We start from the raw sequence: 20,036 nt of genomic DNA on the forward strand, positions 1-20,036 counted from the left end.
TGGTTTTGGGTGCTGGGGGAGTCTTTAGGGTGGTTTAGGGGGTCCTGGGGTTTTTTGGGGTGTCCTTGTGCCGGTTTTGGGGTGTTTGGGTTGATTTACAGAGTCCCTAGAATGGGGGCAGGTTTATTTTAAGGAGGTCTTGGGGGGTTTTGAGGTGTCCTTGGGTTCATTGAGGGGGTCCTTGAGGTGGTTTTGGAGTGCTGCGGGGGGGAGGTTTGCGGTGGTTTAGAGGATGGCTAGAATGGTAGAAGTTGGTTTAGGGAGGTCCTGAGGGTTTTGGGGTGTTCTTGAGAGTGGTTTTGTGGTACTGGAGGTGTCTTTGGCGTGTTTTTGTGGTGTCTTTAGGAGTGGTTTAGGGGGGGTCCTGGAATGGAGGGATTTGTTCTAGGAAGGGGGTCTGCTGTTTTTTTGGGTGTGCTTGGGGTGATTTTGGGGGTCCTTGAGGTGTTTTTGAGGTGCTGGGGGGTGTTTTGAGGTGGTTTAGGGATTCCCTGGAATGAGGGGGATTGGTTTAGGGGGCTCCTGAACCTTTGGGGTTTCCTTGAGAATGGTTTTGTGGATGCTGGGGTGTCTTTTAGGTGGTTTAGGGGGGTTCTGGTTTTTTTTTGGGTGTCCTTGGCGTGGTTTAGAGGGTCCTTGGAATACGGCAGGTTTGATTTAGTGGGATCCTGGGGGGTTTTGGGGTGTCCCTGGAATGGGGGAGCATTTTTGGAAGTCCCTGGGCTGGGACGGTCTATGGGGTGGTTTTTGGAGGTTCTGGGACGGTTTTGGGGCTCCTGGGGAAATATCTGCTATAGTTTTGCGGTCTCTGTGGGGTTTCAGGGGAACTGGCGGTGGGGGGGTTAGGGAGCCTCGGGGGATCCCCGGGATGGGGGGCGCTGTTTTGGGTGTTTCCCCTATAAATTCCCCTATAAAAAAACCCTCATTCTCCCTGTTGATCCAGGTAAGAAAAGCACTGGCGGCTTCTTTGTCGCGACAGAGAGCAGCGTCGCGACAGACGACAGCTGCAGCGGCGACCGAAAGTAGCTGCCTGGGGGACCGGAACGCGGGGGGCACCTCCCCGCTAGGGTGCCATGGTAAAAAGGTTCCGGGCGGAACCGCAGGAGCACGGCATTAGCGACATCTTGAGGACACCCAGAATCCCAAATTCCCGCCTCCCACCCCCAATTCCCGGTTTTTCCCGATCCAAAGGCACCAGGAACGAGCAGCGCTTTCCATACGGAGCTTTATTCACACGCGGTGGGGGGCCGGAGCCCCCCCAAATACAGAATTCGGTGGCCCCTGGGGGGACCCCAAAATCCAACCCCACCCCTCTGGGGAGAGGGGTGGGAGGAAAATTCCCAAAGGAATTCCCGAGGGAATTCCCGGGATTGGGGGGAATCCTGGGAAAAATCCCGGGGAGGGAGGGGCGGGTCCATCCCTTTAATTCAGATTTTTTTCCAGTCGGTTTTTTTTTTTTTTTTTTTTTTTTTTTTTTTTTAATAATAATAAATAAAAACCTCGAGGCTTTAAAAAAAAAAAAAAAACCACACAAAAAAAAACTGCCGGAAAAAAAGGAGGGGAAATGACTTAAAAATTAATGAATGGGTGCCAGAAATTAATGATTAATTAATGAAAACTTAATTAAGCAGATGTGGAGGAAAAGTGGGGGTCCCCTGGCAGTGAGTAGAGCTGGGAGGTAGTGCTGGGTTGTCCCCACCACCCCCAGTTTGGGAACCCCCCCCACCCTAAATTTGAAGACCTCCTCCATGGGATCTCCTCACCCATGGGAGCCCCACATTTTGGGGACCCTCCCACCTTGGGATCCCTCCCAGGATCTTGGGGACCCCCCCCCACTATGGGTACCTCTCAATTTTGGGGACTCCCCACCCATGGGATCCCCCCGATCATTTTGGGGACCATCCCAGGATCTTTTGGACCCCCCTGACCCGTGGGACCCTCCTGGCCTTGGGGATCTCTCCATTTTGAGGGACTTGGTGGAGATCTGGGATCACCAGGATGGGTCCTGCTGGAGACTGGGGATACCAAGGTAGAACCTGAAGGACCTGGAGAAGATTTGGGGCCACCAAGATGGATCCTGGTTGAGATTGGGGTCACCAAGGTGGGTCCTGGTGAAAATTGGGGGGCACCAAGGTGAAACCTGGAAGAAGTTGGGGCACCAAGGTGGGACCTGGAAGAGATGGGGTCACCAAGGTGGGTCCTGGTGGAAACTGGGGTCCATCAGGGTGGGACGTGGAGGACCTGGAGGAGATTTGGGAGCACCAAGGTGGGACCTGGAAGAGATTTGGGGTCACCAAGATGGGACCTAGTGGACATTGGGGGGGTCACCAAAATGGGTTCTGGGGGACATTAGGGGGCACCAAGATGGGACCTGGATGACCTGGAAAAGATTTGGGGGCACCAAGGTGGTTTCTGATGGAGATTGGGCTCCATCAGGATGGGACATGGAGGACCTGGAGATTTGGGGCCACCAAGGTGAAACCTGGAAGAGGTGGGGTCACCAAGGTGGGTCCTGGAAGAGGTGGGGTTACTGAGGTGGGACCTGGTGGACATTGGGGGGCACCAAAGTGGAACCTGGAGGAGATTGGAGGCCACCAAGTGGCCACCTGGTGGAGATTGGTGTCCATCAGGGTAGGACCTGGAGGACCTGGAGAAGATTTGGGGTCACCAAGGTGAAACCAGGAAGAAATGGGGTCACCAAGGTGGGACCTGGAAGAGATTTGGGGGTTACTGAGGTGGGACCTGGTGGAGATTGGGGTCCACCAGGGTGGGATGTGGAGGACCTGGAAAAGATTTAGGAGCACCAAGGTTGGACCTGCAGGACCTGGAGGAGATAGGAGCCACTGAGGTTGGACCTGGAGGAGATCAGGGACACCAAGATGGGTCCTGGAAGACACCAGAAACACTAAAGTGGGCTGGGCAGAAGCAGGTGGAGATGGGTGTCCAGGTAGGTCCTGGAGGACCTGGAGGAAATGATGAACACCAGGATGGGTGCAGGAGAAGTAGGAGATGATGATGGACACTAAGATGGGTCCAGAAGGGTAAAGCAGAGCTGTCCTGGGTGGGTTTTGAAAGACCAGGAGGAGCTGGTGGGTGCCAAGGTGGGTCCAGGAGGAAACTGTGGCTACCAAGAGGGATTGGGCAGGATCTGGAGGAGAGGAAGGGCACCAAAACAGGTCTGGGAGAAGCTGGGGGAGATGATGAGGGCCAAGATGGGTCCAGGAGGAAATGATGGACCCCAAGATGACTCCAGGAGTTGATGATGGGTTCAGAACGACTAGGAGGAGATGATGGACCCCAAGAAGGGCTCAGAAGGACCAGAAAGAGATGATGAACCCCAAGATGGACCCAGGAGGGCCAGGAGGAGATGATGGACCTCAAGATGGCTCCAGGAGTTATGACGGACACCAAGATGGGCCCAGAAAAACCAGGAGCAGATGGGAGGTCCTGGGACCAATCCAACAGGGCCAGACAGACCCAGTGGCTGCTGGGACAGATCCTTGTGATGCCAGTGTGTGGGGGACAGGATGGACATGGGGACACGTGGGCACACCCAGCCCACCCAGCTCCTCCAGGATAGACAATCGGCCACATGACCCCCCCAGGCCACCACTCCCATGGGGACCTCCCAGGTCTCTTCCCTCTGGGGGACAATTGTCACCATGGTCCCCTGGTGTCCAGATGAACTTCTCCCACCTTCCCAACCCCATGGAGACCCCACAGCTGGGATGTTCCTCATGACTCCTCCAGCGAAGAACCAGGCAGTGACATGGCCAGAAGATCAGGACGGACCTCAAGGACTTCTCCTTGTCCCTGCATCCAGGCGAGAAGGAATGATGACAATTGCTTGGTCCATGAAGTCCAGCTGGAGATGGAGCTCACCACGTAGTGAAGTTGGAGAACCTCATGAACCTCCTGGTTCTCCTTCCTGGTGGAGATGGAGCTCAATACATGTTGGAGAACCTCACAGACCTCCTGGTGCTTGGTGGAGATGGAGCTCACTATGTGGTGGAAAACCTTACGGACCTCCTGGTTCTTGGTGGAGATGGAGCTCATCATGTGGTGAGGAGTGTCACGGATGTCCTGGTTCTTGGTGGAGATGGAACTCACTGTGTGGTGAAGTTGGAGAACCTCATGGACCTCCTGGTTCTTGGTGGAGATGGAGCTCATCACGTGGTGAGGAATGTCACGGATGCCCTGGTTCTTGGTGGAGATGGAGCTCACCAAGTGGTAAAGCTGGAGAACCTCATGGGCCTCCCAGTTCTTGGTGAGATGGAGCTCACCATGTGGTGGAGAACCTCATGGATCTCCTGGTTCTTGGTAGAGACAGGTGCCACCACCTGGGGACTTCGACCCTAGAAGGGGACAGGGGGCCGGTGGTGGGGTGGGGACGGCACGGTGCCGGCCGCTATAGGACGCCCTCCATGAAGCTGGTGTCCAGGTGCTGGATGAGGACACGGATGAAGGACATCTCCTTGCGCGTGTTCTCAAAGATGATCCGCGGGTCGTCCGATTGGCAGCGCAGGCAGTTAGGGGCCATCACCATGGCCAGGTTATTGACGTCCATCTTGGTGACGGCCACATTGGCTGGCTGCACAAAGACCTAGAGGTGGTGAGAGGAGAAAGGTGGAGGTCAAAGGGTTGATGGGAGATTGGTGGGAGGTTCATGTGGACCTGGTTCTTCACCATGTGATGAAGTTGGAGAACCCAAAACCGCCTCAGGAGAAGGAACCAGAAGGGTCATGCAGGAGGACAAAATCATGGGGTGGGAGGAGGATGGGGTTGGTGGAACTACTGGTTCAAGAGAAGGAAGCAGGAGGATCATCCAGGAGGTCATGAATGCCTGGAGAGGTCATGGGGTTGGTGGGAGATGGGTGGAAGGACCACACGGACCTCCTGGTTCTTGTGGGGGGGATGAGGGTCATCATGTGGTGACCTGGGAGAACCCAAAACCACCTCAGGAGAAGGAAGTGAAAGGGTCATCCAGGAGGCCATGAACACTTGGGGAGGGTAGAAGTAATGGGGTTGGTGGGAGATGGGTGGAAGGACCTCATGGAACTCCTGGTTGCAGGAGATTGGGGTCACCATGTGGTGACCTTGGAGAACCCAAAAACCACCTTGAGAGAAGGAACCAGGAAGGTCAACCAAGAGCACAAACTCATGGAGTGGGAGGAGGAAGATGGAGGTGATGGGGTTGGTGGGAGATGGGTCAAAGGATCACACAGACCTCCTGGTTCTTGGATGAGATGGAGTGACCATGTGGTGACCTTGGAGAACTCAAAATCACCTCAGGAGAAGGAAACAGAAGGGTAAACCAGGGGCACAAACTCATGGAGTGATAGAAGGAAGATGGAAGTGGTGGGGTTGGTGGAACTCCTGGTTCTTGGCCACCACATGGTGACCTTGGAGAACCCAAAACCACATCAGGAGAGGAACCCAGACCTGATGGTCACCTGGTGAGCAAGCAGAAGGTGCTGGTCCTACCTGGAGGAAGCGGATGAGGTAGCACAGCACCATTCTGTTGATCCGGGGCAGGGAGTGGACTACGGCGATGGCAGCCTCGGGGTTCTCATAGTGGGATATGCACTGCTCGTAGAACTCATGTGGGATCAGCGGCTCCTCCAGCTCACGGTACCACAGCTTCAGCAGCGATGCTGCGAGAGGACACGGAGAAGAGGAGAAGATGTGAGATCTTCCACATGGAGCTTCTGTCCCACCAAACATCGCCCCGAGGTCCTACCAGGAACGTGTGGGTCCTCCAAGCCAGTGGGGATCTTCCATTGGTCCACCTGCAGTTTGAGGGCGTTGACCTCGTCGATGTCACCGGGGACCCTGTGGGGGGGAAGAGGTGTCGGTGGCCGAGTCACTGATGGGGACCTCCCAGGTCAACAGCTTTGGGTGCACCAGGAGAACCAGGAAAGGACATCAGCTGGGCATGGAGCTGTTTGGTGCCACCATGACTGGGGGCCACCATGGAGAAACCTCCATGGCCTTGGAGCCATTCTGGGAGCTTGGTGCCACCAAGACAGAACCATGACTCTGGTAGCCACTGTGGAGTAACCCCCATGGGGCAAGGAGAAGTTGGAGGAACCCAGGGGATGCTGGCACCAAGATCCTGCCATTACTGGTGGTCACCAATGGAGAAAACTCCATGGCCTTGGAGCCATTTTGGGAGCTTAGTGCCACCAAGACCCCGTCATGACTGGTGGCCACCATGGAGAAGCCCCCATGGCCTTGGAGGACCCACCAGAGGAGAAAACATCCAGAAGCACAAATTTGCCCCATTTTGAGAAAATTCTTATGAGAATCTCCATCTTGCCACCACCATGAAATGTCCCCATGAGCGTGGGGTAGCTTTACCTGAAGATGCCCTCGGTCTGGTCCCCGTTGAGCGCTAGGACTTCCTCGGAGAGCCGAGTCTGCACCCAGGGCAGCTGCCGGTCTGGGTACCGCTCCTTTTGCATGGCCACGATGTCCTGCAGGGAGCTGCCGAACATGGACGGGTTGAAGACTGCGTTCTTGGCGTGACGGATCTCCTCGATGTTCGGCTTCTTCAGGCCCTGCAGGAGACACCAGAGGTCACCAGTGGCCTCTGTGGTGGCCAGGATGTGATTTACTTAATCCCACCACCCTCCTGGTTGAGGTTTATGGGGATGGTGATGGAGCCATGGATGGATTCTGGGCAATTCAGTCAAGGCGGATCCACATCCCTCCATCCATCCATCCATCCATCCATCCATCCATCCATCCATCCATCCATCCATCCATCCATCCATCCATCCATCCATCCATCCATCCTCCATCTGCCACCTTGATTATGAAGTGGATCAAATCCTATGGTGCTTAGTGGGACCATGGCCATGCTGGAGGATCTCCACTGATGGATTTTGCCAGGAGGAGGAAGAGGAGGAGCCATGGCTCTGGGAAGCTTCTGGAACGCTGAACATTGGCCCTGGGCTTCCAGCAGTTTCTTAGAAAGTTCTCAGAAGGTCCCTCCCTACAAGGTTTCCAGAAGGTCTCCAGAAGTTCCTTAGGAAGTTCCCAGGAGGTCTCCAGAGAATTTGCAGAAGGTCTCCTGAAGATCACCGGATGGTTTCTGGAATGCCCTCAGAAAGTCCCCAGAAAATCCCCAAAATGTCTCCAGAAGATTCTCAGAAGTTCTCCAGAAGATCCTTCAAAGGTTCTTAGAAGATCTTGAAAGAGTTCCCAGAAGGTTTCCAGAAAGTTTCCAGAAGATCTCCAGAAGATCCTCACCCAGTCTCCACGATGCCTTCAGAAGATCCACAGAAGGTCCTTAAAAGGTCTCAGAAATTCTCCAGAAATTTTCCAGAAGGTTCCCAGAAGGTCTCCAAAAGTCTTCAGAAGGTTCTCAGAAGTTCTCCAGGTGGTCTCCAGAAGATCCCCAGACAGGTATTAGGTGCCCAGAAGATCCTTTCCAGAAATTCCCAGAAGGTTCTTGGAAGTTCTCCAGAACATCCTTAAAAGCTTCCCAGAAACTCCCAACAAGTTCTCCAGAAATGTTCCAGAAGGTTCCCAGAAGTTCTCCAGAAGGTCCTTAGAAGATCCCCAGATGCTCTCCAAAAGATCTCCAGCTTTCCAGAAGATCCCCAGGAGATCTCCAGAAGTTCTTGGCACAATCACCACCCGGCACCACCTCCCTCCCTCCTCCAGACCCTTCTCAATCCCAGAAGCTCCTGGATGACCCCGGTGGGAGGTGACCTCCTTGTCCACCCCTTCCCAAGCCCACCCCATTTTCTGTACCTTCTTGGCCCCGGTCAGCGCTGCCTTCTGGAGTTTGTTGTAGCAGTACTTGGCGTAAGTGCTAATGGCCACCCCTGCAAGAGAAGACACACTGGGTGGTGGGATGTCACCTCCAGGACCTGGAAGTGGTCCTGTCCCCTCCCTGTTCCCCTCCCCACCATTGTCACTGCTCCCAGGGAGGGTTTGAGGAGGACAAGGTCCCACTCGAACCTTGCAAGAACCTTGGAGGACCCACCAAAGCTTTGGAGCTCCATGGTGGCCTCATCTTGGCTTTTGGGGGCCACCACTGCCATGATCACCACTGCCATCCCACCCATCTTCTCCAGTTCCCACCACTTCCATTTTCATCCCACCTCCTGTTCCTGATGTCCTCCAATGAGATGATGCCTATCCCAAACACTCTGGGGACCTGGTGGGACCTTCTGGATCATCCCAACAACCCTGTGGACCTGGTGGAACTTTCTGGACCATCCCAGAAGATGCCCTGGGGATTGAATGGCACCTGCTGGATCATCCCAACAACCCTGAGGACTTGATGGAACTTTCTGGATGACCCCAGGAGAAGCCCTGGGGACCTAGTTGAACCTTCTGGATCATTCTCAGAGCACTGGAGACCTGGTGGAACCTTCTGGACCATCCCAGGAAAACACCTGGGGACTTGGTGGAACCTACTGGACTATCCCAACAACCCTGGAGACTTAATGGGACTTCCTGGGTCATTCTGAGAGCACTGGAGACCTGGTGGGACCTCCCGGACTATCCCAGAAGAAGCCCTAGGGACCTGATGGAACCTTCTGTACCATTCCAGAAGAATCCCTGGGGACCTGATGGACCCTTCAGGATCATCCCAGGAGAAGCCCTGGGGACTTGGTAGAACCTTCTGGACTTCCAACACCGGATGGCTTCAAATCATGGAATCCGCTCATGGAGCAATGGAATGACAGAACGCTTGGGGTGGGAAGGGACCTCTGAGGACCATCTCACCCAAACTCCTGCCAGGAGACCAGGCTGGATTTTGGGATGCAGCCCAGGAGAAGCTGGATCAATGACCTCCGATGGGAACTGATGTGATCAGATCCCCACCTGGAGGTTCCCAAAGTCCACCCTGGAGGTTCTTCCTGGTGGATCCATCTGGAATCGACTCCATCGCTCTGTCCCTGCTGGCCCTCTGCCCTCCCTTGACTCCCTGGAGAATTCTGGGAATTCCCGAAATTCTGGCAATTCTGAGGTCCCTACCCGGGATCTCCTCGCTCTGGGGCTTTGGTTTCTTTCGCAATTTAGGTTTCTTCTGATTGGTCCTTGCCAGGAGGTGCCGGAGGTGCCGCGAGACTGGGGAACAACACCAAGAATTCCCGCGGGGAACGGACATCGGGAGCGGGAGAACAACGGGAATGAACATGGAATTGAAATGGCATTGAAATGGAAAAATAAATTGAAATTAAAATTAATCCTGAATAAATTGAAAATTAAAAATAAAATTAGAATTAAATAAAAATTTAAAACAAAACTAAAATTATAATAAAAAAAATTAAAATTAAATAAAAATTCAAACTAAAATGAAATTAAAAATTAAATTTAAAATTAAATTAACATTAACATTAAAATTAAAAAAAAACCAAAATTAAATAAATTTAAGAGAAATGGAAATGGAAATTTAAATTTTAAAAAGAAATTAAAAGTAAAATTAAAATTTAAATTACAGTTTAAATTAAAATCGAAAAAAGAATTAAATTTGATATTGCAATTGAAAAAAATTAAACTGAAATTGAAATAATTGAAATTAAATTAAAATGAAAATTAACATTAAATTGAAAAGAAATTGACATTAAAATTTTAAAAAAGAAATTAAAATTTAAATTAAAATTGAAATTAAATAGAAAAAAATATTAAAATTGAAATAAATTGAAAAATTAAATTGAAATTGAATTAAAAATTTGAAACAAAATGGAAATTTTGAAATTGAAATAAAAATTGAAATGAAATTAAAATTGAAAAATTGAAATTGGAATAAAAATTGAAACGGAAATTTGAAATTAAGTGGAGATTTCAATAAAAAATTAAACTAATATTAATAAAAAAATAAATAAAGATTAAACTAATATTTGAAAATTGCAATTAAATTTGAAATTAGTTTGAAATGAAATGGGAATTTAAACTAGAATAAAAATTTTATTGTATAAAAATAAAATTTGAAATTAAAATTTAAAAATTGAAATTAAATTAAAGCAGAAATTAAAATTTGAAATAAAATGGAAATTGAAATTAAATGAAAATTGAACATAAAATGAAACTTGAAGTTAAATTCAAATAAAATCTGAAAAATTGAAATTGTAATAAAATTGAACATAAAATGAAAATTTTAAAAGGGAAATAAAATGAAAATATAAAAAGGAAAATGAAAAGAAAAATTGAAATAAAATTGAAAATAATTAAAATTAACAACTGAAGGTTAAATTGAAATTAAAACTTTGAAATGAAATTAAATGAAAAACTGAAAGGAAATTAAACGAAAAATTGAAAGGAAAGTGAAAAACTTAATATGGAAAGTTGAAAGGAAATTAAAGTGGCAATGAGAACAAAACATTGAAATTAAATTAAATTAAATGAAACATTGAAATGAAGTGAAAATGGAAATGAAAATAAAGAATTGAAATGCACATGAAAAAAATCAATAAAAATGCAAAATTAAAATAAAATAAAAGCATGAAATAATAAATACGTACATAAAATCAAAATAATTGTAAGAAAACCAAATAAAAATAAGTAAGTAAAGATTAAAAATCAAAATAAGTAAGCAAAAATTAAGAAATTAGGAAAAGTTTAAATTTGAAAATTTAATGGAATTGAAATAAAAAATAAAAATACAAATAAAATAAATATTAAAGCAGCAATTAAAGAAAATAAAGTTGAGAATTAATAATTTAAAAAAGTACAATGGAAATCAATAAAATGCAAAATAAAGTAAGACAATTAAAATAAAAATGAGATATAAATTTAAAATTAAAAAAAGAAATTATTAAGTAAAAATGAAATGAAAAAAGAAAAAATTAAGAAAATAAAATGAAAATAAAAATTATGTATTAAACTGAAAATAACAGGAATAAAATAAAATGGGAATAAAACCCCACTTAAAATGACAATGAAAATGCAAATTTAACCAAACAAGACGGAATTGAAAATACAAATTAAAACAAATTGACAACAACACAAATCAACACAAAGACAACGAAATTCCTGGAAAAAACATGGAAAACCCAAAATGAAGGTGGAATTTTGGAATTCCCAGGGAAGGACTCTGATTGGCTGGGGAGGAGTTGGGGGCGCAGCCTTCTGAATCCAGCAGGAAATGAGGTTTTACACCTCTCATGGGACCAACCCAACCCGTTGTGACATTCTTGGGAATTCCCATTGGGAACGCTCTGGGGCCGTCTTCACCTTCCATGGCCATCCTGGGCTGGAACCATCTCCTGGTGCCCCCATGAGCTGAAGGATACCTTGGAACCCTGGGAGAAATTTGGGATCCAAAATTCCCTATTCCTCCTGAAATCCCAATCCCAATCCCACCTCATCCACATCCCACCAGCAGATGACATCCACTCCTGGGGGCATCCAGATGGTGAAGGATTTGGGACAACCAATCCCAAGGCTGGAGAGGATCTCCTAGAATTCCCAAATTTCTGTCTCTGTCTCCAGCCATGACCAAAAACCTTGGGAGACGGGAATTTTCTGGGTTCCATCCCAAAACTGGGGTTTTTTTTGGGATCCAAGGCTACTTGAGAAGGAACATCTGGAGGGCAGAAATGATGGAAATCATGGAATCACTGAATTTTGGATGCAAAGCTACTGGAGGGGAAACTTCTGGTGGTGGGAATGATGGAAACCATGGAATCATGGAATAGTTTCGGTTGGAATTGATATCTCAAAGTTGGGCCTTGAGAAGGAGAACTTTCAGGAGCAGAGGTGATGATGATACCACAAAGGTATCAAAGCTCATTTCCTCTTGGATTGCCTGAAGGAGAAGAGTGGGAGAGGCCCCACGTGCACCTCCAGGTGATGTTTTGGATGAGTTCTTCATCCACCTTTCCATGAGGAGACTCAGCCAAGAGGAAAGGAACCAAATTATTGGGTTGGGACATGGAATCATGGCATGGTTTGGGTTGGAAGGGACCACAAAGACCATCCAGGGACACGTTCCTCTATCCCAGCTCGCTTCAATCCCCATCCAACCTGACCTGGAACACTTCTGGGAATCAAGAACAATCACAGAAGCCACGGTTCCTCACTTACCTTTGGTGTCATTCACTGGATCCATATGCCGGTAAATGTATCCTTCAAGGTAGGAATGGAATTTGGGAGTGGGTGGGAAAAAGGCCAAGCAAATGGCCATGAGCTCCCAGCCGCGGGCCAGGCTCTCGTAACGGAAGTTCTCAGTGGTCTGCCGGCACAGCTGGATGTAGAGCTCATCTCGCAGCCCCTGCATGCTCCAACCTTTGGTGGCGATCTCCAAGGCCACATTGAGCTGGTCCGTCTTGGCCCGCCGGTCGCCCATGTACATCTGGATGAGCTTGAAGATCTCGCACGCCTCCTTCTTGACGTTGCGGTCGTTGGTCATGATCATGGGTTTCTTGATGGATTCGCTGCTCCAGGCCAGCATGTTGGCGATGGAGACCTTCCGTCGGAAGAGCCCTTGGGTGTGCTTGTTGAAGTGCTTGGAGGCCCAGTTCTCAATGTCCGTCTCTGAGGAGGGCTTGCGCAGGTTGAAGGTGGGGAAGACGCAGCTGGCACTCGGCATCATGTTCCGTGTCTGCCGGCTGCTCTCGAACTGCGCGCAGGCACCCAGGTCCTCGGACTGGGGGACAACAGGTAGGACATGTCAGCGGTGCTGGTGGGGTGGGAGTGCTGATGGAATGATCGATCAATCGATTGATTGATCAAGCAACAGACCAAAAAAATGGCCAATCAATAAACCAACCAACCAACAGATCAATCAATGAGCCAACCAATCAACTGATCAATCAACAAACAAATAAGTCAACAAACTGATCAATGAAACAACCAATAAACCAATGTACCAACCAATGGATCAATCAATGAATCAACCAACTAACTGATCAATCAACAAACCAATCAGTCAACAAACTGACCAATGAAACAACCAGTAAACCAATAAACCAAACAACCAATGGATCAATCAATGAACCAACCAACCAACCAGCCCATGAATCAACCAACAAACTGATCAGTGAAATAACCAGTAAACCAATCAACCAACCAACTGATCAATCAATAAACTGACCAATGAAACAACCAGCCAGTAAACCAATCAATCAGCCACCCAACAAATGGTTGGTTGCAACCAAGCAAGCAACCAGCAAACCAGTCAATCAATAAATCAATCAATCAATCAACCAAGCAAGAAACTGGAGGATCAAAAACCTGACCAACCAACGAATAAACCAATGAACCAACCAAGCAAGCAACTGATCAATGAAGAAACCAATCAACCAACCAACCAATGAACCAATAAAACAATCAGTCAACCAAGCAACCAATCAACCAACTGATCAATCAACCAAGCAATGAACCAACCAATCAATCAACCAACTAATGATCCAACCAATAAATCAGCCAACAAACCAATCAATCAACCAATAAACCAACTGTCCAGTGGAGAAACCAACAGACTAACCAACCAATGCATGAATGGTTGAACCAACCACCCAGTGAATTGATCCATCAAACCAATCAATCAATCAATCAATGAATCAATCAACTAACCAACAAACCAACTGACCAGCCAATAAATGAATGAACTAAGCAATCAACTGATCAAACAATGAACCAACCAACCAACCAACCAACCAAAAAAAAGACTGATCAATCAACCAACCAATCATCCAACCAATAAATCAGCCAACAAGCCAATCGATCAACCAACTGAGCAGTGGAGAAACCAACAGACAAACCAACCAACCAACCAATCAACCAATGAATCATTCCAACAAAGCAATCAATCAACTAACCAATGAACCAACTGACTAGTTTACAAACCAATGAACCAATGAACCAACCAATCAATCAACTAATCAATCAACCAACAAATCAATCAATCAACCAACCAACCAACCAGCCAACCAACCAACCAACCGTTGCAGTGTTCAGAGATCTTCCCATAAAATTCATCCTCTCCAAGGAGCTTCCCCTCAATCCTCAATGGCCAGGTGGAGCTGATCCAGTGCCAGCAGCCAAGGTGATCTGTGGCATTGACTGGCATGAGGAGGGAGGGGACTGGTGGGGACAAGTGACAGGCTGGACTCTCTTCACACTTGCTCAGTGGAGTCATGGACAGAAGAAGTTGGTGGCAACGTGGGAGAAGCAAAGGACAAGTGGCTTTGGGTTTCACCCATCCTCTGGGGACACTGGGGATACACTCACCTTTAACAGCCCCCCAGGAAACCCCCTCTACCCAAAACCACCTTCCAGGGTAGTTCTCCAGTGGCCACAGGAGGAGGTTGGTGGCTCCTCCAAACTGTGAGTGACGTGACTGGTCCTTCTGAACATCCTGAGGGACAGGAGATGCTCAGGATTTAACCCTGAGCATCCAGCTGGGAAGGACCCAGAGGACCTCTGCAGACCAGTGTCCTCCTCCTGCTGGAACCAGCACAGCTCGTGGATATCACCCCAGGGGGTGGAGAGACACCCCAGCAGCTGGTGACCAGCATGAAGGAGGCCAGCAAGGGACAATTGGGATGGACAATTCTGTGGTCCTGCAGCCATCCAAGGCGGCTTCATCATCTCTTCTGCAACATCCAGGCCAGCACCACCTGGGTTTGGGGACCCTGGGGATGTGACCCATGGCAGAGAAGGACATGTCACACCACCAAGAGATGACACCACTGTCCTCCCCACCTCGTGTGGAGGAGCTGTGTTGGTGGCCTTGAGCAGAGTCTGTGGGCAAGGTGATTCCAGTGCTGCCACAGACTCGGGGTTGGGCTTTAGATGAGGAACAGAACAAAAGCAGAAGGTGGAGAGACCCAAGAGGTGGAAAATCCAGAAGGGGACAAAGAAGCCACCCAAAAAGCCACCAGAGCTGCTGGCAGGTGACTGAGCTTCTACTTCTTCAAACAAGTTTCTTGTTTCTTCAACAACTCATCCTGTTCCAATGTGGAGATCTTGGCATTGACATCGCTCCATTCCCATGTTGACTGCAGTGATGATGGCAGGGATATGGGATGGGGACACAGGAGCTTCATCCCTCAAGGGACACAGCCCTGCTGTCCCTGTGGAGGTCACTTCACCCCAAAGGTCTTTCTGTGTCCTCCAGCTTGGTCAGCTGAAGGCCCATGGGGTTTCCTGAGTGGAAGGAGATGCAGGAGATGCTTGAAGGTCTCTCACTTGGCAGCCGTTGGGGATTTGGCTCTTCCAAACTCTGGTCCATGGGCTGGACCAGAGCCACCAAGAACACCCAGGGAGAAGGAAAGGACCACACTGGTTGGGGACATCAGCCTTCTCCAGCCAAGGAGAACATGGTCAGGCTGGGGAGTGAAACCAGAAGCGAAAGGTGATGGATCCTCTGCTGCCAGAGCCAATAGGAAATTACCTTCAGCTGTAATTAGCTCTAATTAGCACCTAAATGAGCTTGGGGGATGCCCTGGCCTACAAGAAGGAGATAAAGCATCGCGTGTCAACTGCAAATGGCCGTGACCTCCTGCCTGTCCTATGGGGTGACTGTGGTGTAACCTCCAGAATTAGGGAATTCTCAAGGGAGAAGGTCCTGGAGCCACGTGGATGGGGCTTGGATGCACCTCAGTGTGGGGACACTCCACTGGTGACAATCACAGCCGTGGACCATGGAAGGGTTTGGGTTGGAAGAGATGTTCAAGATCATCCTGTTCCAATGGCCAGAGACACCTCCCACAGTCCCAGGTTGCTCCAAACCCTGTCCAAACTGGCCTTGGACATGTCCAGGGATGGGACAGCCACAGCTTCTCTGGGAAATCAGTGCCAATGTCCCGCAATCTTGGTGTCCCTGAGGTCAAGGACAACAGGTGGGGCCACCAGGACAGAAACCTCTGGGGAATGGAGAAGATTCCCACCACATCCCAAGCTCCCTGAAGACGGGGTAGGATCACTAATGGTGGCAGCTTTTCCTCCTGGCATGAAGATACAAAGTGGATCTGGAGATCTCCAGTTTTGGGTTTGGGCCACCTCGTGCAGAATTGAGTTATTTGGGACAACTGTGCTTCAGGAATCTTCTTTTCATGACGTATTTCCATGGACAAAAAAGGAATTTTCCAGATGATTTGCTGTTTCCCAGTTCCATGTTCAGGGTCTCCTTCCTGCTCCATATTCCATCTTCCAGACAGTTTTCCAGGTGGGATTTATCCCCACATGTGGCATAATCACCTACTTTTTAGAAGCCCTGACAGCCTTTCCCAGCCCTTCCCAACTTTTCCCTGCCTTTCCCTGGAGGGGAAGGGACTGATGGAGGACATCCAGAAGCTAATGGAGGATATCCAGAAACCAGGGAAACATCTGATAGGCTGGAACCTGGGCACATGGGATGCACCAGCTCCAGCAATTCCAGCTCAGAGCCTCAGGGTCTCCTCTGGAATGCAGTCTGGAGCTGGAGGAATCTATGGTGAGGTAACAGGCAGCCCACAACCCTGGGAAACAAATCCTGGAAAACTGGTGGCTCTTTCACCCCATGGTTCTGAGGGACCACCTTGTCAAGGACCAGCATCTTTGAAGGACAACCTTAGCAAGAACCAACATCTTTGAGGGACCACCTTGGCAAGGACAAATTTTGAGGGGCCACCTTGGCAAGGACAAACTTTGAAGGACCTCCTGGGCAAATACCTGCACCTTTGAGGGGCCACCTTGGCAAGGAACAAATTTGAGGAACCACCTTTGCAAGGACCAATTTGAGGGGCCATCTTGGCAAGGACAAACTTCTTTGAGTGATCACCTTTCTGAGGACCAATACCTTTGAGGGGCCAACTTGGCATGGACCAACTTCCCTGAGGGACCATCCAGGGATGAGCACTCAGGAATCTCCTGGGAGCTGGATGGATCCAGGATCTGCCCCACACCAAGCCAGGAAAGCTGCAGCACAGAGCTGAGGCCGCCATGGCACAGAGGTGCCTGTGCCCAACCCTGGTGTAGGATCACCCCAAGGACCATCCCACTAGATCTACATTGGAGGAGAAGCAGCTTCAACCAGGATTGGCCACATGGTGAAGACCCCCAAAACCAAGAACATTCCCAAAGGTGTTACCTGAGATGGATGCAGGTAGGGCTCAGGGGAGGCCAGGTTGGTCTGGACGGAGACGCTCTTCTCCAGCAGGATCTGGGGGAAGCCCAGCTTCTCGAAAGTGTTCCTCTTCCAGTGCTTGTTCTCCTGCTGCGCCAACGCCTCATCCTCGCTGAAGGCTCGCACCACTGGGCCCGGCATGGGCAGCGGGAGGGCTCCATCACTCTCGTAGCCTGAACCATCCTTTTGGGAATCCCAGCTGCTCCGTTGCTTCATGTGATAGTGGGCCTGCTGTGCTTCCCACGCCAGGCGCGCCTGTGCCAGGAACGGCTCTGGGAAGCCCCGTGCTGCCTCTGCCTCGGCCGCCTTGCTCTCCGTCCGGTTCATCGGTGACCTGTTGGGTCCCGGCGTGGCTCGTTCCTCACCCAGCTCGCCCAACACCTCCCGCTCCCCTGAGCCATCCGTGGAAGAAGCGTTGGCGTCATGGTTCACCGAAGGCTTTCGGCTTTTCCTCTTTCTAGTGGAGGGTGAGTAACCAGTGGAGGACAAGGTGTCCTGCTGGCTGGACCACGACATGGAGTCCTCACCCTGGGCCACCTGGGCCCCCGTGGGGCCAGGGCAGAAGTCGGGTCCCTCCATGCTGCTGTAGTCACCTGATTTGATCTCCAGGCGTTGGTCCCGCACCAGGCAGGGGCTGTGCTGTAGCGAGTAGGAGCCGCCAATGGGGTTGGGGGAATATTTGTGCCTCAAGCCCGTCTTCATCTTGGGGCTGGAGCCTGACTGCTCCACGTAGACCAACTGCCGGACGTATTCCTTGCCAGCCGGACTGTATTCCAGGCTCATGAAGCGGTCTGGACACTTCTGCTTGGTGAGGACCAGCTGCTGGTAGGGCGAGTTGGAGCCTTGCTTGGGCGACTGAAGGAAAGGATGAGGCTTCCGGATGGGTGATTTCTGTGGGGACCCAGCCTTGTAGCTCCCGCTGGCTTCGTACTGCATGTCCACGGGTGGCTCATCATAGATGGGAGCCTGGTATTCCATGGGGGGCTCCTCGTAGAGCGGGGGCTCATAGGCGTAGCGGGGCGACGAGGGCTGAGATTCGCTGGAATGTTTGCGATGCTGGGCTTGGAGTGGAGAGCAGAAGGAATCGCCCCGGCCCAGCAGTGGCGAGCAGCTGCCAACATGCTCGGCCCTCTTCAGGAAGGGTGACTGCTTCCTCTCCGGGAAAAAGACGGAGTTGTCGGCATCCGAGGAGAAGGTTTGGAGGTTGGGCGACTGTTGGCCGCCCGAGGGCCGACGGGAACGGGAGCCTGGTTGGTTTTCTGGGGCATAGCCATTGCCTTGGTGGAGGAGGAAGCTGGGCTCCCGATCCGTCACCTTGATCAGCATCCGCTCCTTGGTACCGGCGTTCCATCGGAGGGATGAGGTCCTGTGGGGAGAAAAATCACGGAGGGGGGTTATCAGAATTCCACCAGAATTTGGGATCGCTGGTCCCAAACCTCCCAAACCATTGCAGAGCCTGGAGGATGGATATGCCTGAGCACCTGAGAGATGGAGGTGGGAGAGATTGGAAATTGGACAAGGCATGGAGGGACAGGACATGGGGAATGGCTCCCCACCTCCAGAGGGCAGGGTTGGATGGGATAATGGGAAAGAATTCTTGGCTTTGAGGGTGCTGAGGCCCTAGAATGGAATTCCCAGGGAATCTGTGGCTGCCCCATCCCTGGAAGTGTCTGAGGCCAGGCTGGGCAGGGCTTGGAGCAACCCGGGATAGTGGAAGGTGTCTCTGACCATGAGATTGGATATTGGGAAGAAATTCTTCTGTCAAGAATTCTTCCCTGGCACAGTGAATTTTCATCTCCTCTCTCCCTGTTCCAAGTCCTTGGGACACTCAGGAGGAAGATCCAAGATGGATTTTATAGAGCTGCCCAGCTCACAGAAGGGATCCGAGCTGGAATTTGCTGTTCCCAAGGCACAGGGAAGCACATCCTGTCACCAATCCCACGCTGGAACAGAAGATGCCGGAGGCACCGTCTGCTCTCCCAGTTCATCCCTCTCCAATTCTCATTTATTCTCAGCCATTTGTCCCTTTGGTCCCCCAGGAAAAGGTGCAGTGAGTTCAATTGCAGCGTTTTGAGGGGAAAATTCCCACAAAAAGCCACAAATAATTCCCTGCAGGAGGCTCCACAGTCTCTCCTTGTTTGTCCTCGCTCCAAGGGATTTGGGAATGATTTATTCCTTCCTTTTCCACCTCTGGAAGCGCTTTTGGAGTTCCTGGGGACTTGAGCCTCCTGCCAACTTCTTGCTCTAAAAAACCTGGATGAGTTCCTCCACCTTGGTTTGATGGATCTCAACCCCTTGTGGAGCCCTTCCAGACCCTCAAAATTCTGTCCACAATCACAAAATCATGGATTCATGGGATGGTTTGGGTTGGAAGGGGCATTAAAACTCATCCAGTTCCATCCCCTGCCATGGGCTGGGACATCTTCCATTATCCCAAGTTGCTCCAAGCCCTGTCCAACCTTGCTCTGGTCCTGAAAATCTACTTTTCCTGCTCAAACCACACATAAAAATCTTGGATGGCACCATGTTTCTTTCTGGAAGAGCTGGAGGTCTCTAATCCTCATGAATCCTCATAAATGATTTTTATACACAGATCCCAAAAATTGCAAAGAAAATGGAAGATCCAACGAGAATTCCCAACAGAACTGGACTGGAATTCCCAGAGAATCTGTGGCTGCCCCATCCCTGAAAGTATCCAAGGCCAGGTTGGACAGGGCTTGGAGCAACCTGAGATAATGGAAGGTGTCCCTGACCAAGGAAAAGGGTTGGAATGGGATGGTCTGGAATTTCCCTGCAGAAATTCTCATTTCCAGATTTTCCCCACCCCCACATGAACCTAAATCCCCCCTAAATCCAGGTGTTTTCACTCAAACCAGGTGAAATTCTGCAGCTTAATTCCCAGCTTTGCAGCTGGCATTAATATTCCAGCCTATGGCATCTGGCAGTAGCAGATCTGAATAAA

At 49.8% G+C, this 20,036-nt stretch overlaps 1 protein-coding gene across 1 annotated transcript; it reads right to left on the reverse strand.

Moving 5' to 3' along the window:
* Window positions 1-1,205: 1,205 nt before the first annotated feature.
* On the reverse strand, window positions 1,206-18,598 carry ARHGAP39 (Rho GTPase activating protein 39). Its single transcript, XM_056515696.1, has 8 exons — window positions 17,039-18,598; window positions 12,049-12,610; window positions 8,998-9,090; window positions 7,762-7,835; window positions 6,361-6,560; window positions 5,741-5,832; window positions 5,485-5,654; window positions 1,206-4,603 (listed from the first exon to the last, which is right to left on the reverse strand). The coding sequence occupies exons 1-8, from the start codon at window positions 18,596-18,598 to the stop codon at window positions 4,409-4,411; spliced, it is 2,946 nt and encodes a 981-aa protein (XP_056371671.1). The 3' UTR covers window positions 1,206-4,408.
* Between the last annotated feature and the right edge of the window lie 1,438 nt (window positions 18,599-20,036).

The sequence above is a fragment of the Oenanthe melanoleuca genome, unplaced genomic scaffold (genome assembly GCF_029582105.1).
Source record: "Oenanthe melanoleuca isolate GR-GAL-2019-014 unplaced genomic scaffold, OMel1.0 S041, whole genome shotgun sequence".
Taxonomy (NCBI): Eukaryota; Metazoa; Chordata; class Aves; order Passeriformes; family Muscicapidae; genus Oenanthe; species Oenanthe melanoleuca.

Excerpts from the sequence above, each read along its gene's own strand:
- ARHGAP39 (XM_056515696.1), bottom strand. The coding sequence starts at position 18,598 with ATGCCTTGTCCAATTTCCAATCTCTCCCACCTCCATCTCTCAGGTGCT. Across the intron at positions 5,655-5,740 it reads GGAGGACCCACACGTTCCTG|CATCGCTGCTGAAGCTGTGG; the intron begins GTAGGACCTCGG and ends GTCCTCTCGCAG. Across the intron at positions 4,604-5,484 it reads ACCTCATCCGCTTCCTCCAG|GTCTTTGTGCAGCCAGCCAA; the intron begins GTAGGACCAGCA and ends CACCACCTCTAG.